Source organism: Agelaius phoeniceus, chromosome 3, assembly GCF_051311805.1.
Source record: "Agelaius phoeniceus isolate bAgePho1 chromosome 3, bAgePho1.hap1, whole genome shotgun sequence".
Lineage (NCBI taxonomy): Eukaryota > Metazoa > Chordata > Aves > Passeriformes > Icteridae > Agelaius > Agelaius phoeniceus.
This window is the reverse complement of record NC_135267.1, coordinates 102777687-102802238: the sequence shown is the minus strand read 5'-3', so window position 1 is coordinate 102802238 and position 24552 is coordinate 102777687. Positions and strand designations below refer to the sequence as shown.

General features: G+C 37.6%; 1 protein-coding gene across 3 annotated transcripts in view; it reads left to right on the top strand.

Moving 5' to 3' along the window:
- The window catches only part of MAP4K3 (mitogen-activated protein kinase kinase kinase kinase 3), a 65480-nt gene that overhangs the window by 13682 nt on the left and 27246 nt on the right, over positions 1-24552 (top strand). For 2 of the 3 annotated variants that reach the window (XM_054628632.2, XM_054628631.2), the window contains exons 5-15: positions 1651-1706; positions 4494-4541; positions 6634-6676; positions 7325-7397; positions 9732-9863; positions 10164-10226; positions 10308-10389; positions 10494-10604; positions 14595-14670; positions 15619-15677; positions 18244-18306. In XM_054628632.2, the coding sequence (XP_054484607.1) occupies positions 1651-1706; positions 4494-4541; positions 6634-6676; positions 7325-7397; positions 9732-9863; positions 10164-10226; positions 10308-10389; positions 10494-10604; positions 14595-14670; positions 15619-15677; positions 18244-18306 (806 nt within the window). The remainder of the gene's footprint in view (positions 1-1650; positions 1707-4493; positions 4542-6633; positions 6677-7324; positions 7398-9731; positions 9864-10163; positions 10227-10307; positions 10390-10493; positions 10605-14594; positions 14671-15618; positions 15678-18243; positions 18307-24552) is intronic. The other variant, XM_054628636.2, reaches the window with a different exon arrangement.

Sequence of the window (24552 nt, the reverse complement as noted above, 5' to 3'; positions counted from 1 at the left end):
AAAGAAACAAGGGCTGTCTGTGAATCTGTTGGATAAAGACAGGATCAATCAACTGCTTGCTATTTTTCAAGAGACAAAATCAGTTTTGAAGGACTTTATTGCCCTGGAATTAAGACCTTTGTAGGAAAGGAGTATGCTCTAAGTGAGTAATGGCTTTGGGGTTCTCAGGTGATGTTTTTTTATTGAGGAAGTCTATTTATATTCTAACCTGTGAAGATTTTACGTGTGAGGGTCTCTTGTGCATAAACAGCTTTTTACGTTTACCTTGGGTGCAATTAAAAGAAGCACCAATTCACAAGTTCCTGCCTTGTTCCTGTCATAGTTGTTTCAGTGTGGCCTTGGTGATCCTTTAACTCTTTGCTAATTTTGAGAAAAGCATCGTGTTTAATAGGCTTTGTTTTGTGGGACACCTGTAGAGTAGGAAATGAGCTCATGCCACATAAATGCCTGAGCAGATGTCTACAGGAGTGGCTTCCCGTTGCAGCTGATTTTTGGCTTCTCTGCTGGTAGTTAGACTGGAAGGTTCTTTTCTGCTCTTTATTATGTTTCAGAGAGTCCTATTCCAGTTGAACTATAGGCCTCTGTAACCTTGAGTCATTTAAGTTAATCAGAATGAAATTTCTCAAAACAAAAATAGATGCCTATATCCGTCTACTGTGGGTGCCAGTATATATAGTTTTGTGTGGGTTTGGAGCTTTTCTTTCAGAAAAGAGAAGTTGGGTGTAGACTTACTTTGAAGATATGTTGCATGATACCAGCATTGTAGAAGCTAAGCATTTAGATTCTTTAATCTAGATTTGTTCTTAACTTTCTACTCCTTCAGTGTCCTTTGAGAAACTCCATCCACCTTCTCTTTGTTTTTTGTGCAAAACCTGAAGAGCTTACAGTCAGGACTGCATTTCCTGGTCTTAAACCCCTTTAATTTCAGGATCAAAGTCCAGTGACTGGAACGAGTCACAGACAATTCCTTGCTTGCCACTCGCTGTTTTGTTTGCGTATTTGTTCAGAATTTAATTGTCTTCCTCTAAGAGATGTAAGTGAAGCTGGACCCTTGAGGGAGAGAAAGATTTCTCCTTCCCTTGGGAAACTGCTGAACCTGTTTACAGGGGGAGTTTGAGAAGGTGCTTGGTGTGGCAGGCCCAGGAGCAGCAGTGCTGCCAGCTGATTTCAGAGAAAGGCTGAGAAGCTGGAGGGAACAGTTTCTCTGGCAGTGGGAAGGATGGAAGGAGAGATCAGGTCACAAATGGTACAAAGAACTGCCCAGGGCTCAAAGGGGACTGAACAGAGTTGGCTGCAGCTCTGAGTCACTGAGTTGAAAGTCCAGCCCTCTATAGAAGAACACAATGGGTTTGTTCAGGGGAAAGAGTTAGGCTTAAATCATTACTTGTGCTTCTTTTTCCTAAGTACTGTGAGATTTAAATACAGAAGAATTAGTAGTTTCCATTCTAACCATACTGAACATTTTTGACTTTAAAAAATGCTATGATCTTTAGGGTGCTCAGTCTGGGATAAAGACTAAGCACATTAACTTAGAGACTAGTAGTGTAAGGTCCTGTCAGTTTGAATGAAAGTAATTGAGGTATGGATTTGGAATGGGCAGTATCTTACCCAATTTTGAGATTTTTTTTTTCTTTTTCCCTTCTATTTCAGTGACTGGACCACTATCAGAGCAACAGATTGCTTATGTTAGCAGAGAAACACTACAGGTAGTGTCTCCTCAGGTTCTTGTGGTTGTCTTTTAATGTAAAAGTATTAAAAGTTAAGAATAAAAGCTACAAATAACATGTGATGCCATGGAAATCCGGTAACTGGATGACACAGCGCTTTTCTCGGACTTTTGAGGAGGTCCCATATTAAAGCCTAGAAATTTATATAATTGCATAACCTCAATTACCCTGGATCACTTGAAGAAAGCTCTTGTCATCTTTCTGCTGTTAATTTTTTTTTTTAAGGGGGGAAGCAGTGTGTTTTCTTAATCTGTATTTATGGTATAAATTAGTTACTGCATGTTTGAAGGAAAATTAAAACACTCCATTTTGCATATCTAATAATTGATCTGTGCCAATAGGAAAAAAAATGCCTGTGTGCTTGAGATATTGAAGCCATTAGCCTCTCCTTGTGGGTTTGCTAGCTTTCATTTTTCTTTCCTAAGTTACAGGTTCAATACAGCAGTAAAACTTAACCAGAGACTGCTTTTCTGATGGATGTCTTACTTCCCTCTGAGAGAGCAGTTCTTGAATTGTAGTGAGGGCAAACCTGTTGAATGCCATCAGCTGAAATCTGCTGCCTCTCACTCTTTGAAGATGGCTCTGTTCCAAGCCATCTCCCTTGGTTGTCACTTAGCATCTCCCTGTGCTATGCCAGACACTGCTGCCTTCTGACTTGCAGGATGTGGCGCTTAGTTTTTACTTACAGATCAGGCTTATGTGACATCTGGGAGCGTTAAGGGGTTTGAGTCTTTAAACCCTTTTGTTCTTAGACACTTGTAGAATGGTTTGCATTAGAAGGGGCCTTTAAAGACCCCCCTGCAATGAGCAGGGACATCTTTCACTAGATGACATTGCTCAGAGCCCTGTCCAACCTGACCCTGAATGTTTCCAGAGATGGGGCATCCACCACCTCTCTCTGCAACCTCTCCCATAGTTCATCAGCATCACAATAAAAGAATTCTTCCTTTTATGTAATCTGAATCTACCCTCCTTTACTTGAAAACCATTACACCTTGTCCTGTCACAAAAGGCGCTGCTAAAAGTTTCTCCCCATCTTTCTTATGAGACCTCTGCACATTGGCTGAGGATGCCCTTGATCCCACTGTCTGTATCAACAGTGGAGATACTGAAAAGTCTAGTGTGGGACCCTGAGGGACACCACTTGTCACTGTGGACATTGAGCTTGTTTACCACTGCTCTCTGGATACAATCATGTAGCAATTCATTACCCACCAGATAGTCCATCAATCAATTCCATAATCTTCTTAGATATGGAGGAGTAAGTAGTCTGGAAAGGAATTTATGAAGCCATTTATTTGTATGGGAAGATATCTTGGTTAATATGTATAAATTGTATGTGAGAAAAAAAGCTTACTATATTGTGTTTTCTAAATGTTATTCATTGACCCATTTTTCTATATTTTAAATTGTCTGTAAATACGTGTTTATAATACTCTGACCAAATATAATGCATATAGTTTCAGATAACTTGTTGCAGCTTATAATGGAACACCATTTTCTCAAGTAAGAAGTCTGAGAATATAGGCTGTTGTCCATCCACAGAAGTAATTTGTCCAACATTAATTTTGCTACCAGTGTCCATGAATCCAGAGTCTCACTTGGATGCTGATGTTAACATTCAGTTTCCATATTTAGAAGCCCATTGAATCCTCCATTTTCAAAATATACCTGCTGTCCATTTTGCTGGAATCTGTGAGATTTGATTCTGAAAAGATAGATCTTTTAAATATGACTTTTAAAGTAATAAAACTCTGACATTCAGTTTTGAAAATGGTGACTTCACATTCTTTCCAGGGCAGTACTAAAAGTGTGTGAATTAATGGCCTTTGTATGCCAGTAGCATCCAGAGATTTAAGGAGTGTACATGGGACTACTCTCCCTAATGCCAGTTGTTGCAGTGGTCTGGTAGATGCTGTGATTATTTACACTTTAAATTTTGCAGTCAACTCTCTGATGTCTTGCATGAACTGGCCAAAAAATATGAATCTTTACATGTATATTTCCCATGAACATGGAGCCTTGTGAAGGTTCATTGTCACAGAGCAAGGAAGATTTATGTGTGATTTTACATCTGGAAGAGAATTTTAGAGATAAGCCCAGAATGTCCAAAATGACACAGTCTCTGATTTGCCATGCAGGGATTTGGTTCTACAGAGTTCTTCCAGAATTTAAACTTAGTTCCTAACTTGTGTTGAGTCTTAAAATGTTTTGGTACAAGACCCAGGTGGCCAAATACTTTTGCAAAAATCCATGAAATAGAGTTGAAGCCTGGTGTTAGACCCAAAGCACTGCCAGCACTTCTAGGCTTGATTGAAAGATGTAATGATACAGGAGTAGCTTTACTAGTGCTCCAGTGATCTGACTGCTGAGTAGAAGACTCCTAGGCCATTTGCCAGTAATTACTTTGGTCTAAAAAGGTGACAGTTACCATGTCCAGAGAAAAACTTGTTTGGGGAATATTCTTCTTCCAGTAGGTGTGGTGACTGGTATTACTTCCATCTATCCTGTGTTTTAGAGGAATGTCTAAATATCTTTATACAAAGATGCTTAGGTATGCTGCTTTATATAAAGATATTAGATATGCTGCTACATCTATTGAATCTGCAAATTTACAGCAAATTACACTGAAATATAAAAATGTTCTTCAGTCAGTGAGTCATTTAGATGATTAAATTGGATCCTAAATATATGTGGTAATTAAATAAGAAATGTATGTCAAATGAAAAATGTTGTACTAAATTACTATTTAAATATTTTATGCAGGGACTATATTACCTTCACAGTAAAGGAAAAATGCACAGAGATATAAAGGTGAGTAAAAACTGAAGGTTTCTTTGGTGCTTTAAAAATAGGTTACATCACCTCCAGTGGTCTTTACTGTTCTGTATCAGTTTTCAGTACATTTCTGAATATGTAGGGATTTTTAATCTATTAGAATAAAATAAAAGTTTCTGCCCAAGGCAAAAAAAAAAATCTTTCTTTAAAATATATGCAAGGAAATAGTTTTTTCTTTTCCTTGGAACCACACAAACTGTTTATGTGGACTAGTGCTTTGGAATTTAGCCACGAGCTGGTGTCCAGAGCAGTAGGTATTCAGATGGCTGTCAGGGTGTGCCCTCTGTGCAAAAGAAAAGTTTGCTCTTCCCACAGCTTTTCCAGGGATCTCCATATATCCTTCTTTTTGAACTAGCTAGTGAGCAGAGCTCTTGCTTTGGCTTCTTGCATCGTGGTGAGCAGATTGCAGGGCAGAGGCTGCTGTTCTGTGCAGTTCTTGGAGACTACTTCTGTCCCCTCCCTCGCATGCTAAAAATAGAGAGGGTGCTGCAAATCAGGCTATTAGTACTGACTTACTTAAATCTCCATCTCAGCAAAGCTACATCAAAAGTGGCTTGTTCAGACTCTTATACTCTGTTATAGTTTCCTTCTGGTGCTTCCTGTTGACTTTTTGTTCCTGAAGTTTTACTACCTAGTCTTTCCAAAGCCCTTCCAAACCTGGCAGGCTTCCTCCTGGAAATCTGACAGTAAATCATCATATTCTTTTGTGTTGTTGTGTGCTGGTTTTTTGGCTGGTTTTGGTTTCTTTTTTTTCCCCAGCAGCTTTAACTGTAGTTGCCTTCATGCAGCCTGATTCCAAGTTGTTCTCAATGGCTGCAGAAGAATATGTGGGTTTTGAGCAATCACAAAAGTAATTTGGGTTTTGAGCAATCACAAAAGTAATTTCTGAATGAAAGATTACTTCAGGCACCAAAATTAAATGTTTTCCACTATACTTCATAGAATGCTTGTAAGGATATAGTCCATAGGTACTCTTTCTAAGCAGAACTGTGCTAATAAATGCTTACAGTGCTTGCATTGTGAAGATTTTTTTTTTAATCTGTTCTCATGAGCATGGGAAAGTGCTGTCTTCATCTGCAGATTGCCTGACTGCTGAACTGTGTTTGCTTCCCCCAGTAACTAAGTTCCATGTTTAGAGTACCTGTCCTGTTAGCTTGAAAGGTGAACAAGGTCAAGAGCATGTAAGCAGGGCTGTTACACTGTTTGCCAAGCTCATTAACTGTGCTTGTGCAGTGTGGGCCAAGTTAGCTGCAGGCCTGACTTTTCCTGCTCTGGGAAAAGCCATAATCTGTAAAAACACAGATCTTTGGAGGTTCATCTCTGCTGCCTTTCCATCTACCTGATGGGAGTGCAGTGCCGATGTTTGGAACTGTGTTTAGCCAGCTCTAATCTTCACTCAGCTCAACCTGTACCTGGTTTCAGTCTTCAAATCAGGTTTTTCTCAGTCCTTTTACCTTGTAATTTTGTAATACAAACCTCTGCTTTGGGTTAATTTTGGTTGTTGAGCTGAAGTGAGTGGAACACACAGCCACACAAAAATGACCTCTCCAAGTCCAGCAGGAACAGAATCTCTGTTGCATAAGGACGGAAGTAGCTTTGCTAAATGCTTGATTATTGAGGCAGGTCCTTAAGGCTGTAATTATAAGCATGGCTCTCAAACAAGAGAAAATGAGCTCCTACTTATGAAAAGAAAATAAAATTGTTTCCACTTTGACCTTTTGAGTTCCTGTTTCCTTTGAGTCATTGTAAATAGAAAAAAGTAAGAAATAATCAGCACAGGCAAATACTGTTTATTGAGAGGTTTGTGTGCAATGCAAACTCTGTAGTACTATAGGCTTAACTAAAAATTAATGAAAAACACTGTATATCCAAGGAGATTTTTTAATAACAGAATGGCACTTGCTAATTTCACAAACATTTCCTTGATAAGGCTGCAGATTTATTGAACGCAATCCTTGCTTTGTGTTTGGCCCCTAATTTGCTATAAAATCCCACACATTTATTTTTTTAATGTTGGATTGGAGGAATTGGCATGTTTTAATTCAAGTAAACTTTTCTTTTTTTAAAGGGAGCAAACATTCTTTTAACGGATAATGGACATGTAAAATTAGGTGAGTTAATATATCTTAATGCTTAAAAATTAATCTTTTTATGTGCTCTAAGGAGCAGCATGCTCTGTTTTGTTTAATGAGGTGATGGTTCATGTAAGGGGTTACTGAATATCAGAATTCTTTTTATCTTGCTGGTGGTATCTAACTAAACCATTGAGTTAGTATCTGAGGATTAGTTGGAGTAATTTTGGAACAGTGAGGTAAAAGACCTGATATTGTAAAGGAAAAAAAAAGTTAAATCACAGGGGTTTATAAATTTTTTACTAAAATCTTCCATCCAGAGTCCTTAAATGTGAAATGTACCTTAAAAGCTTATCTGAAAAAATCTCTTTGATAACACAAAATGAGGTGCTCTGTCTTATGAAGCCCTTCATGTACCTGTTATGTTCTGTGCCAGCCTGCTCTTCCTTGTGTCTATAAGGGACATTGGTGTGCATGTCTGGCAAGTGACTGAGGGGAGCTGACCAATGGTATCTGAGACAGACCAAGTTTCTATTATTTGCTTCTGTTTTTTGTTTTTTGTTAAATATTTCCAGTATATTTAAGGACCTCTTAACAGTGGGGAAACTAAACTTGTGTTCATTAACAATTAATTACTTCATATCACTTGTTAACTGTCATTTTGTTTTTGCTTTCTTTTTTTAATAGCTGATTTTGGAGTATCTGCACAGATAACAGCTACAATTGCCAAAAGGAAATCCTTCATTGGCACCCCATATTGGTAACTGTTTTTACTTGACCATTAATATAATGGTAACATATATAATACTGTTGAAAAATTGTGATAAAGGCATGCTCTGTCATTCCTAGGTAGACTAACCTCTAAAGGCTGTGTCAGACTTTCTGGTGATCATATCTGTGTTACTTATTCCAAACCCTGAATTAGCTGAGTGTCAGGGAAGAGGCTTTAATGCTCTGAAAACTTGAAAGACTCTGTAGTGCCATATCACTGTTGACTAATTTATCTTCATTTAGTAAAACCTAAAAACTAACAGCAATTTTGCTTGCTTTTAACTTAAAGCAAGTTTAATCTTGCTTTTAATCTTAAGTATTTTTTATTCCCTGATTTTTCATTTTGGTATTTTTTGTTATTTCCCTTCCAGCCTAGATACAGCTTTTCTACTTGACGAGTTTCCTTTGTCCTCACAGATGCACAGACTTTTGCCACTTGTGAACTGTTTCTCTAAGCCATTTTCTCCCTTTTTTACCTAAACTGATTGAATTCTGTGATACAGCTCTACCTATGCTGCATCTCTATTCTTCCCCATTAAACTAGTGTGTGTAATTTTTCTTATCTGGAGTTCTGCCTTTCATTTAATCCTTTTCCTGCTGAAAGTGGTTGTCCCCTTTCACCTTGAAGTATGTGAGACATTCTCTTCTGTAAATCAGCACTTTTGTGATATGTTTCACAGACAAATACTAAAATTCTGTAGTCTGACAGCATAGTAGGTGCAAGATAAAAATATATATAATGAAAAACCCTATGTTCAAGTATTGACTTGAAATAGCCAAGCACAGTATTTTTAGCATTTTTCTTCACACCAAGGCTTCACTTCCCTTTCAGAATAGCACAAACACCCATCAGTCATGAATATGTGATTGGTTTGTGTCTCTCTCCCAAGAAGTCTGGGTGACCTCAATGCTTGAAAGTCCTGTAACTTTCAAATCCTGCCAGGCTTCTCAAATGACCTTAAATAATAACTTTGAAAGTATTACATAGGTTAAATGCTGATGAAAAGCATCAGTTGTTCTTTGCAAAGCTTCTGAGAGATTTGAGAGCAGAATCAAGGAAGCAAAATTTTTGAGATTGCAGAGAAGAAAATTTAGTTGAAACAGGCCATGTGAAGGTTTTAGTGGTCATTAGATCTACATGTGTCTCAGGGCAGGTGAACTGCAGTGCTAGTAACCCCCCTTCCATTTAAATGTTTAACTCATGTTCCCCCTCTCCTGTGGTAACTCCCTCATTTTTGATTTAGAGTGATGGGGATTTTAATGAACTCTGGAAGAAATGTTTCTAAATATAGTTTAGTTTTACAAACATGAAGTAAGTTCTACCACCAAACCTGCTGATGTTTTCAGATCTACAGATAAGGAGTGGAAAGGGCCCACAAGGGCCATTGAGTCCAGCTCTTAGCCCTGCACAGGACAACCCCAAGTGTCACACCATGTGTGGGAGAGCATTGTCCAAACACTTTTTGAGCTCTGGCAGGCTCAGTGCTGTGACCACAGGATATCTGTATTTGAATAGTGCATCAGTTGAGATGCTGCTTGATGATCTCCTGGAGCACTCTCTAAGTGACTGTTACATCTGTATTACATTTATGAGTTATTTAGTGCTACTTTGCAGGTGATCAGGAGTGATAAAGCTTAAAGCTAAGAAATACTTACATGCTGGCCACCTTGTAGGGCTACATAGAACAATCAAATTCATACTTCACTTTGGCCATTAAAAACATGTGACAATTCCAAGTGAATAATTTCCTTTAGGTATTTATGTGACAGTTATGTTTGTTCATTTTTGCCACCTAAGAATGTGAAACCACTTTGTTGACATAAAGAGGTCACCTGACATGAGTGAGACAGACTTTACAAACAGGGAGTGCTGTATACCGAGGTGACAATGAGTCTCATGCTTTCAGGGTACAAGAAAGCTGACATTTTATTGCTTTTTCTCTTGTTAGAATTCTTTTCTTCAAAGTCAATGGATCACTTTCTGGGCAATATATAAATTTGGGTATTATGTGGATTTTATTGTAGTTGAATAATTATACTTCAGGGTCTTTGGTTTTTGAGTAGTATTTAGTCTGAGACAGATTGATTTCATCCACTTCCTGCTGAATGACCATTGTAGAAACTGTCTGTTAGTTATCAGAAGATGACTGAGGGAAACTTCAGGTGTATATTGCATAATTTTTTACACACTCACTTGTGTGTGTATATCTATAATATACTGTGACCTTATCAATTGAGAGCTTTAAGGAAGAGAATACTATGTGTACAAAGAATGTTTGATTTGTGCTGAGAAGTTTACCTAAAAATGTCTCTTACTGTTCAGGATGGCACCAGAAGTTGCTGCAGTAGAAAGGAAAGGTGGCTATAACCAACTCTGTGATCTGTGGGCAGTTGGAATAACTGCAATAGAGCTTGCTGAACTTCAGCCTCCAATGTTTGACCTACATCCAATGAGGTTAGTAAAGGGTTAGAGCTTGGTGGGTAAATGCAGCTAATTAAATAATCCATTTGAAGAAATGGCTGTGTGTGCTCGTGGGTTTTGGGTGTACTGCAAGGGCACTGGGCTGTGAGTGTTCTGAGTGAACAGAAATTGGACAGAAATTGTAACAACTCCTTCTGGTGCATAAATGTATAAAGTCCTGGTTGAGTCTCTTAAACTGATGTGGCTTCTTCTTGCCTATTAAATAAAGTGTTTAATAATTTATCTCATGTATTGCAGCATACCCACAGAAATGGTGTTGTTCTTTTTTTTCAGAGCACTTTTTCTAATGACAAAAAGCAACTTCCAACCTCCTAAATTAAAGGACAAAATGAAATGGTAAGTGCTTTTTTGTTTCAGTAGATAGTGAATGTACTGTACTTGGAAATTGATTTTAATGTTTAGCACTTTGTTTTGCAGGTCCAATAGTTTCCATCATTTTGTGAAAATGGCACTTACAAAAAATCCTAAAAAAAGACCTACAGCTGAAAAGTTGCTACAGGTATAAATTTATGTATGAGGAGTCTTTTCTAAAGTTATAAAATTAAAATATGCTTAGTGTGAGTGGCTGGAATTTTAATCTCTGTGTTACCCTCTGTCTTTCAGCATCCCTTTGTTACCCAGCCATTAAATCGAAGTCTTGCCATTGAACTTTTGGATAAAATGAATAATCCTGATCATTCCACTTACCATGATTTTGATGATGATGATCCTGAGGTAGGAATATCTTCTAATCATAGTATCAGATTAAGTTTTTGTTTGCCAACAAAACTAAATTATTGTGATTTATTGAGCCCCAGGACTTTTTGTGATCTGGGAATAGTCTCAGGGGTTGCTTTTACTTTTAGTTGTGCTGTTCTTTCACTCATACAGGCACTTAGCAAAAATAATTATATTTTTGGGAAGGGAAGATTGAAGAAAAAGAGATTTTACTATTTCAAAATTGTTGAAGAACAGCAATGAACAAAATTTTGAAGCATTTATGTGATGTGCTTTTCCAGTCCTGAGTTCTGTCATGCATTCTGCTGTATGTTTCTTTATGAAGTTATGTTTCCATCTGCAAAGAAGGCATTTATAAAACTGATTCATTAACCTTGTAAAAGAGAACGATCCTGTAGTTGATTTTGTTCAATAGTTTGATGTGTGTATTTTTGCAGATTGTATTTTTCCATCTTAGAATACTCTGAAACTTGATTTCACCTACAGTTTTATCAAAGAGTTTCTGATTTTCTGCTCAAACAGCTGGGAAGGAGTAGTCTGCTTATGTAAGATGATAAACAGCACAGGACTGAAGTGTTTAATAAATAAGAGAAAAGAGATACTCTGTTACTCCATCCTGTCTTCATACTTTCCTGCACATTAGTGAATACTTTTCAAATATTTACAGTTCCCTAACTGATGGCCTTTTCTTTTAAAGAAAAAATGTAATCCTTTTAACACAAATGCCATTGATTCTTTAATTACATATTTTTGGTTCTTTTTAATGGGTAAACTAATCTAAAAATGCCTTCAGAGGAAGAGAAGCTTAGAAGAGGCAACTAATTTAAGGGACTTTTCAGATTTTACAAGTTAAATGAGCTTTTAGGCACTTGAACAGCAAAGACCAGCTGACTTTCACCAAGTCTTTCTTAATAGCTAAAATAAAAAGTGTGGGAAGAAGCCAAAGTGAAATAGATATTTTTTTGTGTTATAGAGTGCAGTGCTTACACATTTTCCAAAGAGGGAAAGAGATGAAGGCATAAGGATGAAATAATAGTCAGTACTTCTAAAAGCAAATGTACTTGGTGGGAGTGGGAGAAAAATTTAGTAGATTTTTTCTGATTAAAAAAAAAAATTAAAAATCAAACACACAAGAAGTCCCTTAATGTGGTTGACTTTCAGGTCACTTAAGAGAAAGATGTCTGATTCCACATGGAGTCTGCACTGAGTAACTTGGATCTTCTCACCATAAGCCCTTTACTGTCCTTTAGTTCTCTCACTGCTCAGTGATGAGTGAGAGCTGTGAGGCCCTTTATGAGGTGTTTCTTAGCTTACAAAATAGTGTTCCCTCTTATATGTCCCTTGTGACTTAGCATTAAGAGGGCTCTTCTGTTGTCTGCTGTGTGACTTATCAATTACCCTGTAATGAAGTGTGGTATCAGGAGCAAAAGCTGTGTCTTTTCTGGGGAGGAGCTCAGCAAGTTTTGTATTTCAGATGATAGGCAGGGCAATCTTGGCATTGTGGTCTTTCTGGTAATAAAAACAAGTGTAGTAGGAAGTGTATGTGCTTCTTTTATGCACAATTTAACATTCTTCAAAACTCACCTGCTCACACAGGCAGCTGGAGATGTTAATATAGGGATTGGCCAGTCCTGTGCTTGTCACAATTGCCTGAATGCATCCATCAAAAATCAAAAGAAGTGACAAAATGTGGTACAACATAACATATCCAAAAACACCATTGAGAATTGAGAGCTTCAGACCTACTCCTCAATTTGTTTACAGCTATAGATTTTTTTGGGTGGTCGTGTTTATGTTTTAAAGTTTTTTGGTGGCTTGTTTTTCTTTTTTTGGAGATGAGAGAGCTTTTCTGTCTGTCAGTAGTCTTTGAAGGTCAGTCTGCTGCCCACTGTGGTGACAGGTCTTCACTTGGCCCGTGCTGCTTTTAGGAGGATGCAATCTGTTACTGCTTGGATAGTCTGCAGAGCTGTGAAGCACATCTGAATTTGACACCACTCTGAGGAGTACCATGCTACATTTTTAAATAATTTGAAACTCAAAGAGGAAGTCTTTAATGTGTGAAAACTAAAACTCATCCCATTATTTGGGTGTAATTAAAAAGGTTCTTCTGTTCATGCAGCTGTTGTTCATTTAGCAACTGTATCTGAAACTGGCATTTCCAGTATTTTTCCCTACCCCAGCTCATGGAGGGCTTCACTTAATTTCCTATTCAGTCATGGGCAGGATTGCTGCTTTGGGACTCTGGGCTTAGGAGATGTTGACGATTGCCTGTTCTCCCTATTTCTATGACAGTGATTCCCAGGATGAATGTCATATTAGCTGAAAAGGTTGCAAAGAGGAAGGTGTTCATGTTTTATGCTTAGCACACTGCAAATTTTGGGGGTAAGATGCTTGTGAGATCTGTGCCATGATGGGAATTGTGCCCAAATGGCAATTGTGTCAGGAAGTTAACCTACATTCCTTTGTTCTCCTACACAGCTCAGATGTCAGGTGTTTGTATCAGCCTGTTGTCAGTGCAGGTATTTCAAGGTGACTTGAGGACTTTGTCCTCATGACTGAGGGATGAAGATTTGATCCTGAATGTACTTCTGTGGTCATAGAGAAGATGATAGGAGAACAGCCTCTGTCTGTAGTGCAACACAGGCATCTGTGTCAGGGTGCAAGTGCTCTCACGGTATTGCTGCAAAGGTAAAAATACCTCCTAGCCCTGCTCCAGCTGGGCTCCTGGCACTGGAATTGCAGATGCACACACATCAGACATGACCAGACAGTGCCTCTTAATGAAAGATTATAAATGAGCAACCTTTCAGGACATGGTATCAGATCAAATCTTGACATGCTGTAGCCAACCATTTTCAAAGCCTGAAGAGTGCACAATAGACAAAATGGAACTGTGGAAAGGAAAAATTAACACAAGCTGTGAGAAACAAAAAAAAACTGCTGGTGAGAGTGGAGAAAATACACATCCACAGTCTGTAAATCTCTGCAGTTTCAAGAAAGAGCAAAGTGAACAAAAATGGGAGGTGAAACATCATGTGTATGTGTTGGGTCCTAACAGGAATGAAGGAAGTAGTGTGTGGTGCAAAGGGGAGAAGGGAAATCATGTTTGCAGATTGTATTTTAGGAATAAATAGAGTCTCTGAGCTATTCATGACTCTGTGAAAGTACAGCAACGATAGTATTAGTAACAAAAGGGTGATTCACATGCAAAGATGCTCACCATGGACCCTGAAGCAGTGAACAAGGGTGCAGAATGCAGAAAAAGGGTGCCCCCACATTTCTAAGGGAGCTTGCAGTGGTGAATGTAGAAAGAAGAGAGAAAATCCAACAGAGGCAAAAAAAGAAAGCCAGGTCTTGAAGTGCAGAACACTTCATCCTGTAGAGAAGTAAATGAAAATTCAGGGAAAAAATAGAAGTGGAATATAAATATGAAAGTGAATTTGTAGAAATTTTGCTATCTGTCGTGCTACGCAGTACAGGAGTACTAGGAATACTTCTTTCTAGTCAGCTTTGAAAACCTCAGGTAAATTTCTCATCTGCTTAAATAATGTAACTGATGACATTTTAGAAATCAGTTTAAGTTAAAAGCTGGGAAAATTATTTCAGTATCTCATGGAGTGAAATCTGCCAGTAAGTCAGATTTTGTCTTACTGCTTATTTTAAAAACTACTAATACCCTTAAACTGAATAGTGAAAAAAGAAAATGCTGTATGAGCAAAGAGAAAAGCTGGCCAGCATTAGCTTTACTTGCTCAAATGCAGTGTTCGAAAATCCCTTATACTGAAGGCACTCAACAGTTAAAATGTCTCCAAATAATTCTAACTTTAATATATTAAAAAATACATACAATCTTTACATTTAGCTTTCACTTGATTTTTTTTTTCCTTTTTTTATGTTATGCTAAAGAAGCCTGCTAAAAAGTATTACACAATACAAGGTTTCAAGTGAATATATTTTGGTATTAAATATTTTATTTTTCCCTTCTAGCCTCTCGTTGTGCCTCACAGAATTCATTCAACAAGTAGAAATGGGAGAGAAGAAAAGACACGCTCTGAAATAAACTGTAAGCATGTGTAATGTGACAATATGATGTATTTAATCATTGATATTATTTCAGCTGGTATTTTGGGTATCTGACATACATAGAAACATTTTTAGTGATACATCAGAAAATAAAAGCTTAGGCTGTTTCACTTAAGGATATAAGATGTGTAAAATATTTTTATACACCCTTTGTCAGCACTTCAGCAAAGTTCATTATTGTTTCATCTTAACTGAACAAGACACAGCCTGAGCTCTTCTGAGAGCTTATAGACATTGTTTTATATTTTACTCCAGGAAAGATATTCAGACCAATGCCAGATTCAGCTGGATAACAGAATGGATTATTCTTTCTTCCTTAATTTAGTATCTTGGATTTGCTTTTGAATTTAAACAGTCACACAAAGGTCAGAAAGGGAGGAGGTTGATTGACCATTAAAAGCAGACTCCATTCCCCAAATTCTAGTAATTATTTTGCTTGAATTAAATACTTAGAGCTTTAGCTGTCTTTTCTTAAGGTAAAATCAAGTGTAGGAGTGTTCAAGAAGTCCTGCCAAAGAGTTGTCCTGGAAGATTTGGTGAATTCACACCAAACTTCATTCAGGACTCTTTAGTGCTCGTGAGTCTCTCAGAAGAACAGATCCAACAGTGAATTCACATCAAGGACAGTTTTTTCTGTAAAGTACAGCTGTATTGCACCTCTGAGGAGGACACTTTGCTCAGTGGTTTTCCTGTTCCTTCTAATGAGAAGGTGAGGCAAATGCTGATTGGGCTGTCTTTGTGATAAGAGTGCTTTCTGTGCCCATTAGGTTCTCTAGCAGTCACAGGTTTGATATGCCCATGTGTCACAAGTTTCTGCCAGTGGGGATATGATACACTCATTAAACTGAATTTTTCTTTTTGTTAGCCTTTGGAGCTAAGTCTTTTCTAACTGGAGTCCAACTTCTTGTTTTCCTTTTCTCCTCTTTAGTTGGCCAAGTAAAGTTTGATCCGCCATTGAGGAAAGAGACAGAGCCACATCATGAATTTGTGAGTAACAAGCAGCATGGGCTGTGCACTACACATTAATCCCTACAAATATCTGTGGGGGAGGAGAAATCCAAGATATGTAGCATGTTTCCTTGGTACTACTGAACTTGTTAGTGATTTTACTGACAAGTTGTAACATAGTGGGTTTTTTGTGCCATTATATTCACTATAGGCAGCAAACCACCTTATTTGTGGTTTCTGCCAGGTGTGCTGTATGTGCTAAGCAACAGCCCTTTGTGTTGCAGGTTTCCTCTATCCTTTATCCCTTACTGCCCAGTATACCATTCCCTTTATTTGCAGAGTTATTTTTTTGATTGTAGAATTCTTGTGTGTACTCATCTGTTTCTCCCCCTTGTTCTTGTATTGACAATGGAATTAATAAAATTGAGAGCTTGGGGAAGAGGTATGATGCATTTTAAAAGACTCCTCTGTGAATAATCCTTCTGTGGCCCTGCATCGCAGCTGAGCCATGCTGAGTCTGGCAGCTATTTTCTGTCAAGGTGTGTTGCCAATGGTTTCCTCCTGTGGACCCATCAGTACAAGGGGTGTGAGAACTCAGGCTGTGAGGGAAGAGGTGTCTGTGCAGTCTCACAATTGCAGTAGCTTCCTCTCTTCTATGGAGACTGTTGCTTTCCACATTTGTGCACTTGGGCAATTTCTTCAAGATAAAAAGACACTCCTTTGCTTCCTCACTGCAGACTTATGTGTTCTCTCTGTTTTTCTAAGGCAGGTGTTAAGGAGAAAAAGTTGGCTTAGTAAATATGTGGGAGGGACACTGACTTTGCTCAGAGTTGGTTTTTGGAAGGGTGTGTACTTAGGAATGTACTTCTGTAGTCTACAAACCACATGTGAGTCGGATTTCTGACGCAGACTTCCTTGTGGTGCTCTGTGGTTGTACTGAAATAATCCTTCCAAGTGCTTTGCCTTTTGCTAGGGGGTCAGCAGACTCTGGGTGTAAGAGGTTGTATTTAATCTTGCTTGTCCTCAGAACTGGCTGGACAGGGAGCCTTAGTTTCTAGTGCCTGTTTGAGATGGAGGAGAGCAGCTTACCAAATGACACGTGGGATTTAGACAAGTATTTCAGATGTGTTGCTTAGACCTTGGCATAACTGCATAACAGCATTATTTAGGAGCCCTGGTTATGTAAGTTTTTATTAAGTATGATAATGAAGGCAGTGCTTCCACTACAACCCCATCATTTAACTCAAAGTTATTTTTGAACTGATTCCAAGTTATTTTGTCTTTGCCTCCCTGTTGTAAAGAAAATACAATTGGAAGCATTGTATAGTTGAAACCGTCATGTTTTTGCTCATTAAGAGTTTTATTTATACACACACAGAGTTATAATCGTAAAAATATGTTAGTGGAGAGCTTGAAGTTTTAAAAATACTTTTCCCATTTCTTTCTTTTTATCAGTCACTGATGATACAGTGGATAACTCCATGGAGCAGTGGTGGATAAACCATAGTGGATAACTCCATGGAGCAGTGGTGCTTTTATTGCACCTCAGGAACTTGCGTTGCTAATCTGGAGAGAGATTTTCTAAGGGGTTGAAAGCACAGCTTTTGAGAGCAGTTCTTTGACAGGTGTTGTTGGAAGGGAGGAATTGAGCCTTTTCCTGCACTGTGTGTTAGCAGTCAGGACCTTTGTACTTTGGAATCTCAGAAGTTCTTGCTGCTCGGTGAAGGGACTGGAACCATCCAGACGAATTCTGCGATAAGAAAATGTCTTAGCATTGTTTGTTCTGGTCAGATGTTGCATATGTGAAACCTGTCCAAGGAACTTGCCTCATCTCCCTGTCTATACAGAACACCTGTAACTGTTTGAATCTTTCTGAAGAGGAAAATTAACTGCTCCATGCTTTATGTCAGAAAGAAGCATGCATACCTGATATAGACGTGATGTTGGGTCCAGAGGCCAAATTAAAAACATATATTTATAGATTAGCTGAAGCACCAAAGGACAATTTAAATTGGCATGGCAAACTGCAAACAAGTGACCTATTCAAAGAATGGAAGCTTTAGCTAAGAGCCTCAGCACAAACCAGCCTGTGGGAGAAGTTTGTAACAATCTGCCCACTCTGGCAGAGGAAGTCTTTGAAATGGAAGTGGGAGATGACTGTCTCTTCCTCCAGCAGTAACAGTGTGGATCTGTTTTCATTAAAGCAGTTCTGATGCTTTTGCTTCTGTCTCACCAAGCAGGCTTAAGCTTACACTCAGTTACTTCTGTGTGTGAGTGCACAAAGCCCTGGACCCCTGCAGCATGAGAAGTTACTGTCAGTGCTGCACTGAGATGTCGAACTGGACTCTTGCTGAGACAGTTTGTCACACATTATCACAGCTCAGCTGATGAACAGTAATTCATCATTTTGGTGTTTGATGATGTGACCATTCCTTTAGCTATGTTTTACCTCCATTGAAAGAACTGTCTTAACATGGTTTTGAGTTTCAACTAACTAACTTTCAGTATCTCTTTTTTTTTAGCAAGAAAATTTACCTTTATGTGCATCTGGCTTTCAGTCACAATATAAATAATTTGCTTTTCTTGATCTCTATCTAATGAACAGCCTGACAGTAGCGATTTTTTGGACAATTCAGAAGACATATACTACACTGCAAGATCTAACCTGGTATTTTTCGTCTTATGCCTTTCTTTGTCAGTGTTAGTTTTGTCCTTGTTTTCCTTTTTCAAAGTTCATGTTTTGTCCTGTTGTTGTAGTAGTAGTGTTTTCATCTGTAAAAATCATTAAATGTAACTATTAGTCTGTATGTGTATTTCTGTAGTGTAGAAAGAAATTCTTATTATGTGCAGCATTGACAGTATTTAACCTGTACTCATATTTACTTGAATCACTCTTATAGAAGGGGCTCCATGTTATGCATTCATGCATTCATTGTAATTTCTTTACTGCCATGCTGTGTGTAATTTGTTAGTTTTTTGGAGGGTGATTGAATATAGAAGAAACATTTTCTTTGTATTTCTGTCTGGTAGGGGTTTTTTTTAATGATCCCATGCAAAACTATAAAATTATGTAAGTCTGTGAATTCTCCAGATGGTAATTGTTACAGAATGAATATACACTTAATAGAAATAACAGAAACTGTGCTCATAACTCTTTTCAATGGCATTTGGCATCATTTAAAGTCTGATAAATTTTCCACATTTTCTGTTGTTGCACTGCTAAAAAATTTGGTTTGTTAGCATCACACTGTGGAAATTACTCTAGAAAGTGAGTTTTCTTATTTCTCTTTGTGTAGTTAAGCACAGACTGTTGGGAAAAAGGAAGAAACGTTCTGTAGTAAATTAAGAGGATTAATCTGCTAACTTCCTTGGATTTGTGAGATGTTTAATATAAGTGCACTGAGAGGAAGATGGGAGGTTGGGGTGTTTGAGAATGTCTTGGGTTTTATGTGATGTTTTTTGTTCTTAGGGGTTTTTTTTGTTTGTTTGTTACATCATCTGTTGGCCTGGTGTGACTTGAATCTGCCAGAAACATAGTTAGTGAAAGCTTAGACTGTCTTTGCCTTTCTTGGAAAGAAATTTCTGTGTTGCTTCCTTATAAGAATGTTTCACAAATTGTTTTGAGATTAGTAGCTTAGATTTCCCTACCTGGTGGCAACACCCCATCCTGTGCAGTTCCTCTCGTTTTGAGACTGTGGTTTTGGCTTTTCAGTTTGGTTTGCATTTGGTTTACTCTTTGCAGTTTAACACTTTTTAATTTTTTTGTTTAAGGCTATTTTCAGTGTTGTCACATATCTTGCTAGCCTGGTATCTGTGGGTCTAAGAGCAGAATAAGAACATGTCTCATAAGTGGACTGTCCTTTCCCATCCTTCTTCTACTCCATGCTGTTCAATACACTCTTCAAAAATTGTGACTATTCTAAAACTTAGCAAGTAGTGTTGTTGTCACAGTCATGAGATGTGTTTTTAAAGTCACTCAACAGCACTTTGTCTGTTTCACTGCTTTCTTCACATCCTCCTGTGCTTATTTTGAATCAAAGTAGAGAATTTAGAGTTGATGGTAGTGCATCACCTATTTGTGAGATTCTTCAGTAAGGTCTGACCCTTAGAGGAGATAATTACTAGTTGGTTCATTCTTCTGTAGGATGCACTAATCAGAGATTCTCTCTCTGTTTCCTTTTCCCACTCCTGCTCTGACAGTATTGGTTTCAGATATCTTGATTGAGAAGTGGAATGTGAGTTTTTCAAATGTTATCAAGAGGAAACAATTACACTTTTTCAGAAGCATGATATATCACCTACTACTGTGGGGCTCTTTCCCTGCTGTTGTACTGGTTTTATAAAATACCTCATAAGTAACAACTCTCTTGCAGAGCTAAGATCATTAAAAAAAATTCCATAGATTGAGGTGTATTTTGGGCCACATACAGTTGATGTTGAAAGCAAAATTGTACAGGATTTTGTACAGCTGGATTGATCATATGGCAGTTTGTGCACATTACCTTTCAAACATTTGATGCCTATGATGTGCTACCCTTAAAAATAATTTCTCTCTTTTTCTTCTTCCCCTCCTTCTGCCTGTGCTTTTTTGAGGGACCTACCTGGATCTGCCAAAAAATGGAGAAATTGAGTACAGATCTTGTTTGCACAGAAAATTTTGTATCCAAACCCCAGTATCCCTAAATGCAAATTGCAATTAGCAAGGACAAGATAGTGCTTCTCTTTCATCTTATACAAATATACTCCTTTGATTCATAGCTAAATAAATAACAGACTGTTTTGCTCTAGATACAGGCTCTTCTGTCTTTCAGGATAGATATTTTTTCTTTTTTCTGCAACTAGGCAACAAGTTTCTCAGAAACTTTCTTGGGTACCTTCCATCCTTTAAGATTCTTTTGCACATGCTACTTCCTGTCATTTAGAGTTCTTCATGTTCCTATTTTGTCTTCTTAGTCTTATGTGCACATTAGACTTTGTGTAAGGTAGATCTTTTCACCATCTTTCTGTATATTTTAAAAGCAGTTGTTTGGATCCTAGCTCAAATAAGTTGCAGAGCTGAGCATTGCATTTGCAGTGAGCTCAGGAAATGGTCTAAATCAAAGTCACCTTTAAAAATATGTGTTCCTTATTCTGGGACATTTTTAACCTATGCTATTGAACCCAAGTCACAAAAGCTTATTGTTTTTCTGACTCAAAACAAAATATCACATTGAACCAAATGAAAATATTTTCATTTAGCTTATCCTGGTCTACAGTGAAATTCTGTGGGAAAACATTTTTCTTCCCATTTGTAGTGAGCTGAAAAATAATTCTGGTTCATACATGGAGAACTGTTCTGCACACCTTGTTAAGTGAGAAATATCATCAGAGAATTCCAAAAAAAGGATGAAGTGGGAAGGAACCCCTGGTGATCTTTGGCTTACTTCTGTTTAAACTAGGGGCCTGGAGTAATTTAACCTGAAGGATATAACACACAGTAAAAAGTGTGGAATTCTACTGTTAAAGTGACAGAGGAGTTGAATAAAACTCGGCTTTGGTATCTCAGGTTCCAACCTATAATTGTTTTCACTTGTTACAAATGTAACATGCATTCAGGACTCCTTTAGCAAAGAATTCAGTTAGAGGTTTGCAGCTCCCATGCTGTCTGCACTGTTGTCCTTGCCAGGTGCGTTTACACATTTGATCCTATTTAAATACTTTTGTCATGGTTGGTTTTTGTTTTCTTTTGCCTCATAAATACACTCTGGGTTTAATAATTTGTGATCATTTTTTGGTAGCAGTTACTTTTAGGAAGGTAATGTTTCTCATAGCTATTCTGTGATTTTTTAATTAGTGTGGCAGAAAAGCCAAAATATTGGTAGGAAAAGATTGAACTGAAGAGATTGACATAGATAACAGAACCTTACCCAGGAGCATTTTCCTTTATTTTAAGTAATTTTTCTCCTCACTACACATACATACATATGCTTTTTCTTTGCTGCAAACCATGAAGACTCCTGTCCTACTTTAGCTAACCTAGCTCTAAAAACATATTGCAGCTATCAGTATTGGATTTCAGAGAGTCTTCATACCTTTTCCATCTTTAGGTAGTGAAATGGAGCATGATACTTAGATGAGAAGAAAATAAGTGGAAATGGTGGAAAAGTACCAGTGGCTTTTGGTCTTTTGTTTTCCTCCCCTTTATGTTTTGGGTATTTTCTGCTTGGAAAAAGTAATTAAGAGAATGAGATGCTCAGTTTTACTGCTAGGAGGCAAGGGGATGTTCACAGACAAAATGCATGGAGAACTGAAATACAAAGGAAGAAGGGAACAGTAGCTGTGTAGCAGTAATGCACAGTAAAACCTCACTCATCCACCAGGGAAGAATTATATTTAGCCTGTTCAAAAAAGAAAATACATTCAACTTGGTTTTTCTGATGTTTTTCTGATGCATTAGGCTATCCAGAGAAATTCAAGAATGCACTTTTTATTGAAATAAAGGCATTAAAATATAGAATATGCCTTAGGTAGTGCTAGGCTCTTTTAAAAATTAACTTCCTCTTTGATGAAGCAATGAGATAGGAATTCCTTTGTCATTTTACTGAGATAGAGATGTGTATGTGCCTTCTTACTTAATGTGTTAGTAGTCCAAAGGTGATTTGTATTCTTTGAAATTCAGAGTTACTCCCACAGCATTTTGTATATTTCAAGTCTTAATTTTGCCACTTTGATTGGTCTTGTTAGATTTCAAGAACAGCAAATGTAGGAAGTAACTGTGAATTCCTGGTTTGCTGTATACATTCTGTTTTTGAAGGCCTGAACACTGAAAAATAGATTTCCAGGACAGCCCAGCCCTATAGAACAAATTAGGATGATAAGACTGTTAAAGATACAGTAGCAGTTAGCTTACAGTGAAATTCTACAGACATTAAATAGCAGGTTTTTAAACTTACGCCACAGAAGGTATTGTAGATTTGATCATTCTTTTGGATTTTTTTTCATGGCATGGCCTTACCATGAAATGTTTTGTGGAAATCTCTATACTGTTTTTAATACTCTTTTTAGTCATTGATTACTTTGCACATGTGATTTATCTAAGGGCATGATGTGGCTTTCTACATGGCAGCTTCCTTTAATGTTACCTAAGCTGCTGAGAAGAGCTGGTGATTATTCCCTGTATTACCTTTTTTTCCAAAGCAATCCCTACCAGCAAAGAGCACTCTGGTCTTGCACATGGATGAGCTGTTTCAGGAATGAGCTGCTGGTAACCTGGGGTTGCATCTTTGATTCAATACCAAGATCATAGACCTCTTCTCATTGCTACTGGCTGTAGATCTCAAGATCTATTGGAATGCATCTGTCTAGTCACTCAGATTTATTCAGTGTCAATTTTGTCTGATCAAAAATCAGAGAATTTGAGTTAACTAACCAGCATTGTATGTATGTGTGTTAAATGAAAATATTAATGTAGATTGATGAAGTTGAGGGTAACTTTGCATAAATTAGTAATTGATGCTAATATGTTCTTCCCAGTAGAAATCCATATCTTAGAAGATTTGATAGCTTTATGTGTGGCTTTAAAGAAATCTATTTCTTCTGGGTATTCTGGTGCAGTGTAACAGCTCACTGGAGGCTTTGCTGGATACATGCAGTTTTTATGAATGTTTCTGTATCAAATATGTAGCTAGAATAGGTTTAGTTAGTTAATATAAAATTATAAATTCTGTGCATATTTGAAATAGAAGGTAGAAGAAAAATATATTTCACTTTTAAAACCTCTCTAGCTCTCAGTATTTATCAAGAGATCAAAAGGAGAAATTTCCCTGGTAATGGAGTACTTGACCCTAGCTTTGGAGAGAAAACCAGAAGTATTTAAAGGGATTAGGAAGAGTATACATGTCCAATTAAAATCATAGTCAAATGAATGTTACACAACAGTAAATGGAACCAAAAGATAGGTTTTGCCTTTTAAAACATTTAGACATAAATAATTCTGGCAGATGTCATCTTTGATAAGGAAAATTCTAGTAACTCTTAAAAGGTCTGGTGGCAGAGGAGGGCTCCTTTTGTTTTAGGTGGATTTATTTATTTTCTCTTAATATTTTCCTTGTCATTGCTGTACAGTGTATCTGTCTATCTGTATCCATACATTTACTGTGTGTAAATTCAGATGAACAGACATTTTGGATCTGCCCAGTGTTTTGCAACATCGACGGCTTGTCCCTTCAAGGTGAAAAATCTCAGATTTCTGTCACCCCTCAGTAACCCCACTGTTCCAGGGTTACTTTTCTCACAATTTCCCAGTCTTTGTCCTGTTACAGAGATTGACACAACCTGTTTAACCTATTTGCTTGTGACTCTAGTGACACCTTATGTTTCCAGTCTTGTGATTTTCTGCTCTAGAGTCTGAATCCTCAAAATATCTGTGCTTGCAGGTGGAAGTTTTTGAGATTGCATAGAAGTAATAGAAGTACTTGGAGCAAAGAAAGCTGCATCTGTTTCTTGCTGGTGGATTGTAGAACATCCACTGGTGGTGAGGAGTCAGATCAATAGACGTAGATGGAGTTTGGTGGTGTGGGGGGATCTTTTAATTCTAGAATAAAGATGTATAATAAAGTTGATAAAGAGATTGAAAAGTCAGTCTTTCCATGGTTCAGGAAATGCCAGCACCAGGCTTGCATTTGCAATTTTTATTCAGCCCTCTGATCTATACATTCTTTTGTGTCAAGTAATTATCAGTTACATAGTGTTTTTTCCACAGTATTTCACTTGTTTTGGGAAAATACACAAAGTCACTGAAGCAACCAAATGCTACTGACAGCTGTGGTAGACACACCCATGTGCAAACTACTACTTAGCTTTGCAGGGCAGACTAAAGGGTGCAGTAAACAACTTGAAACTCCTTGGCAAGCAAAAAACAGTATTTACAGCTTTG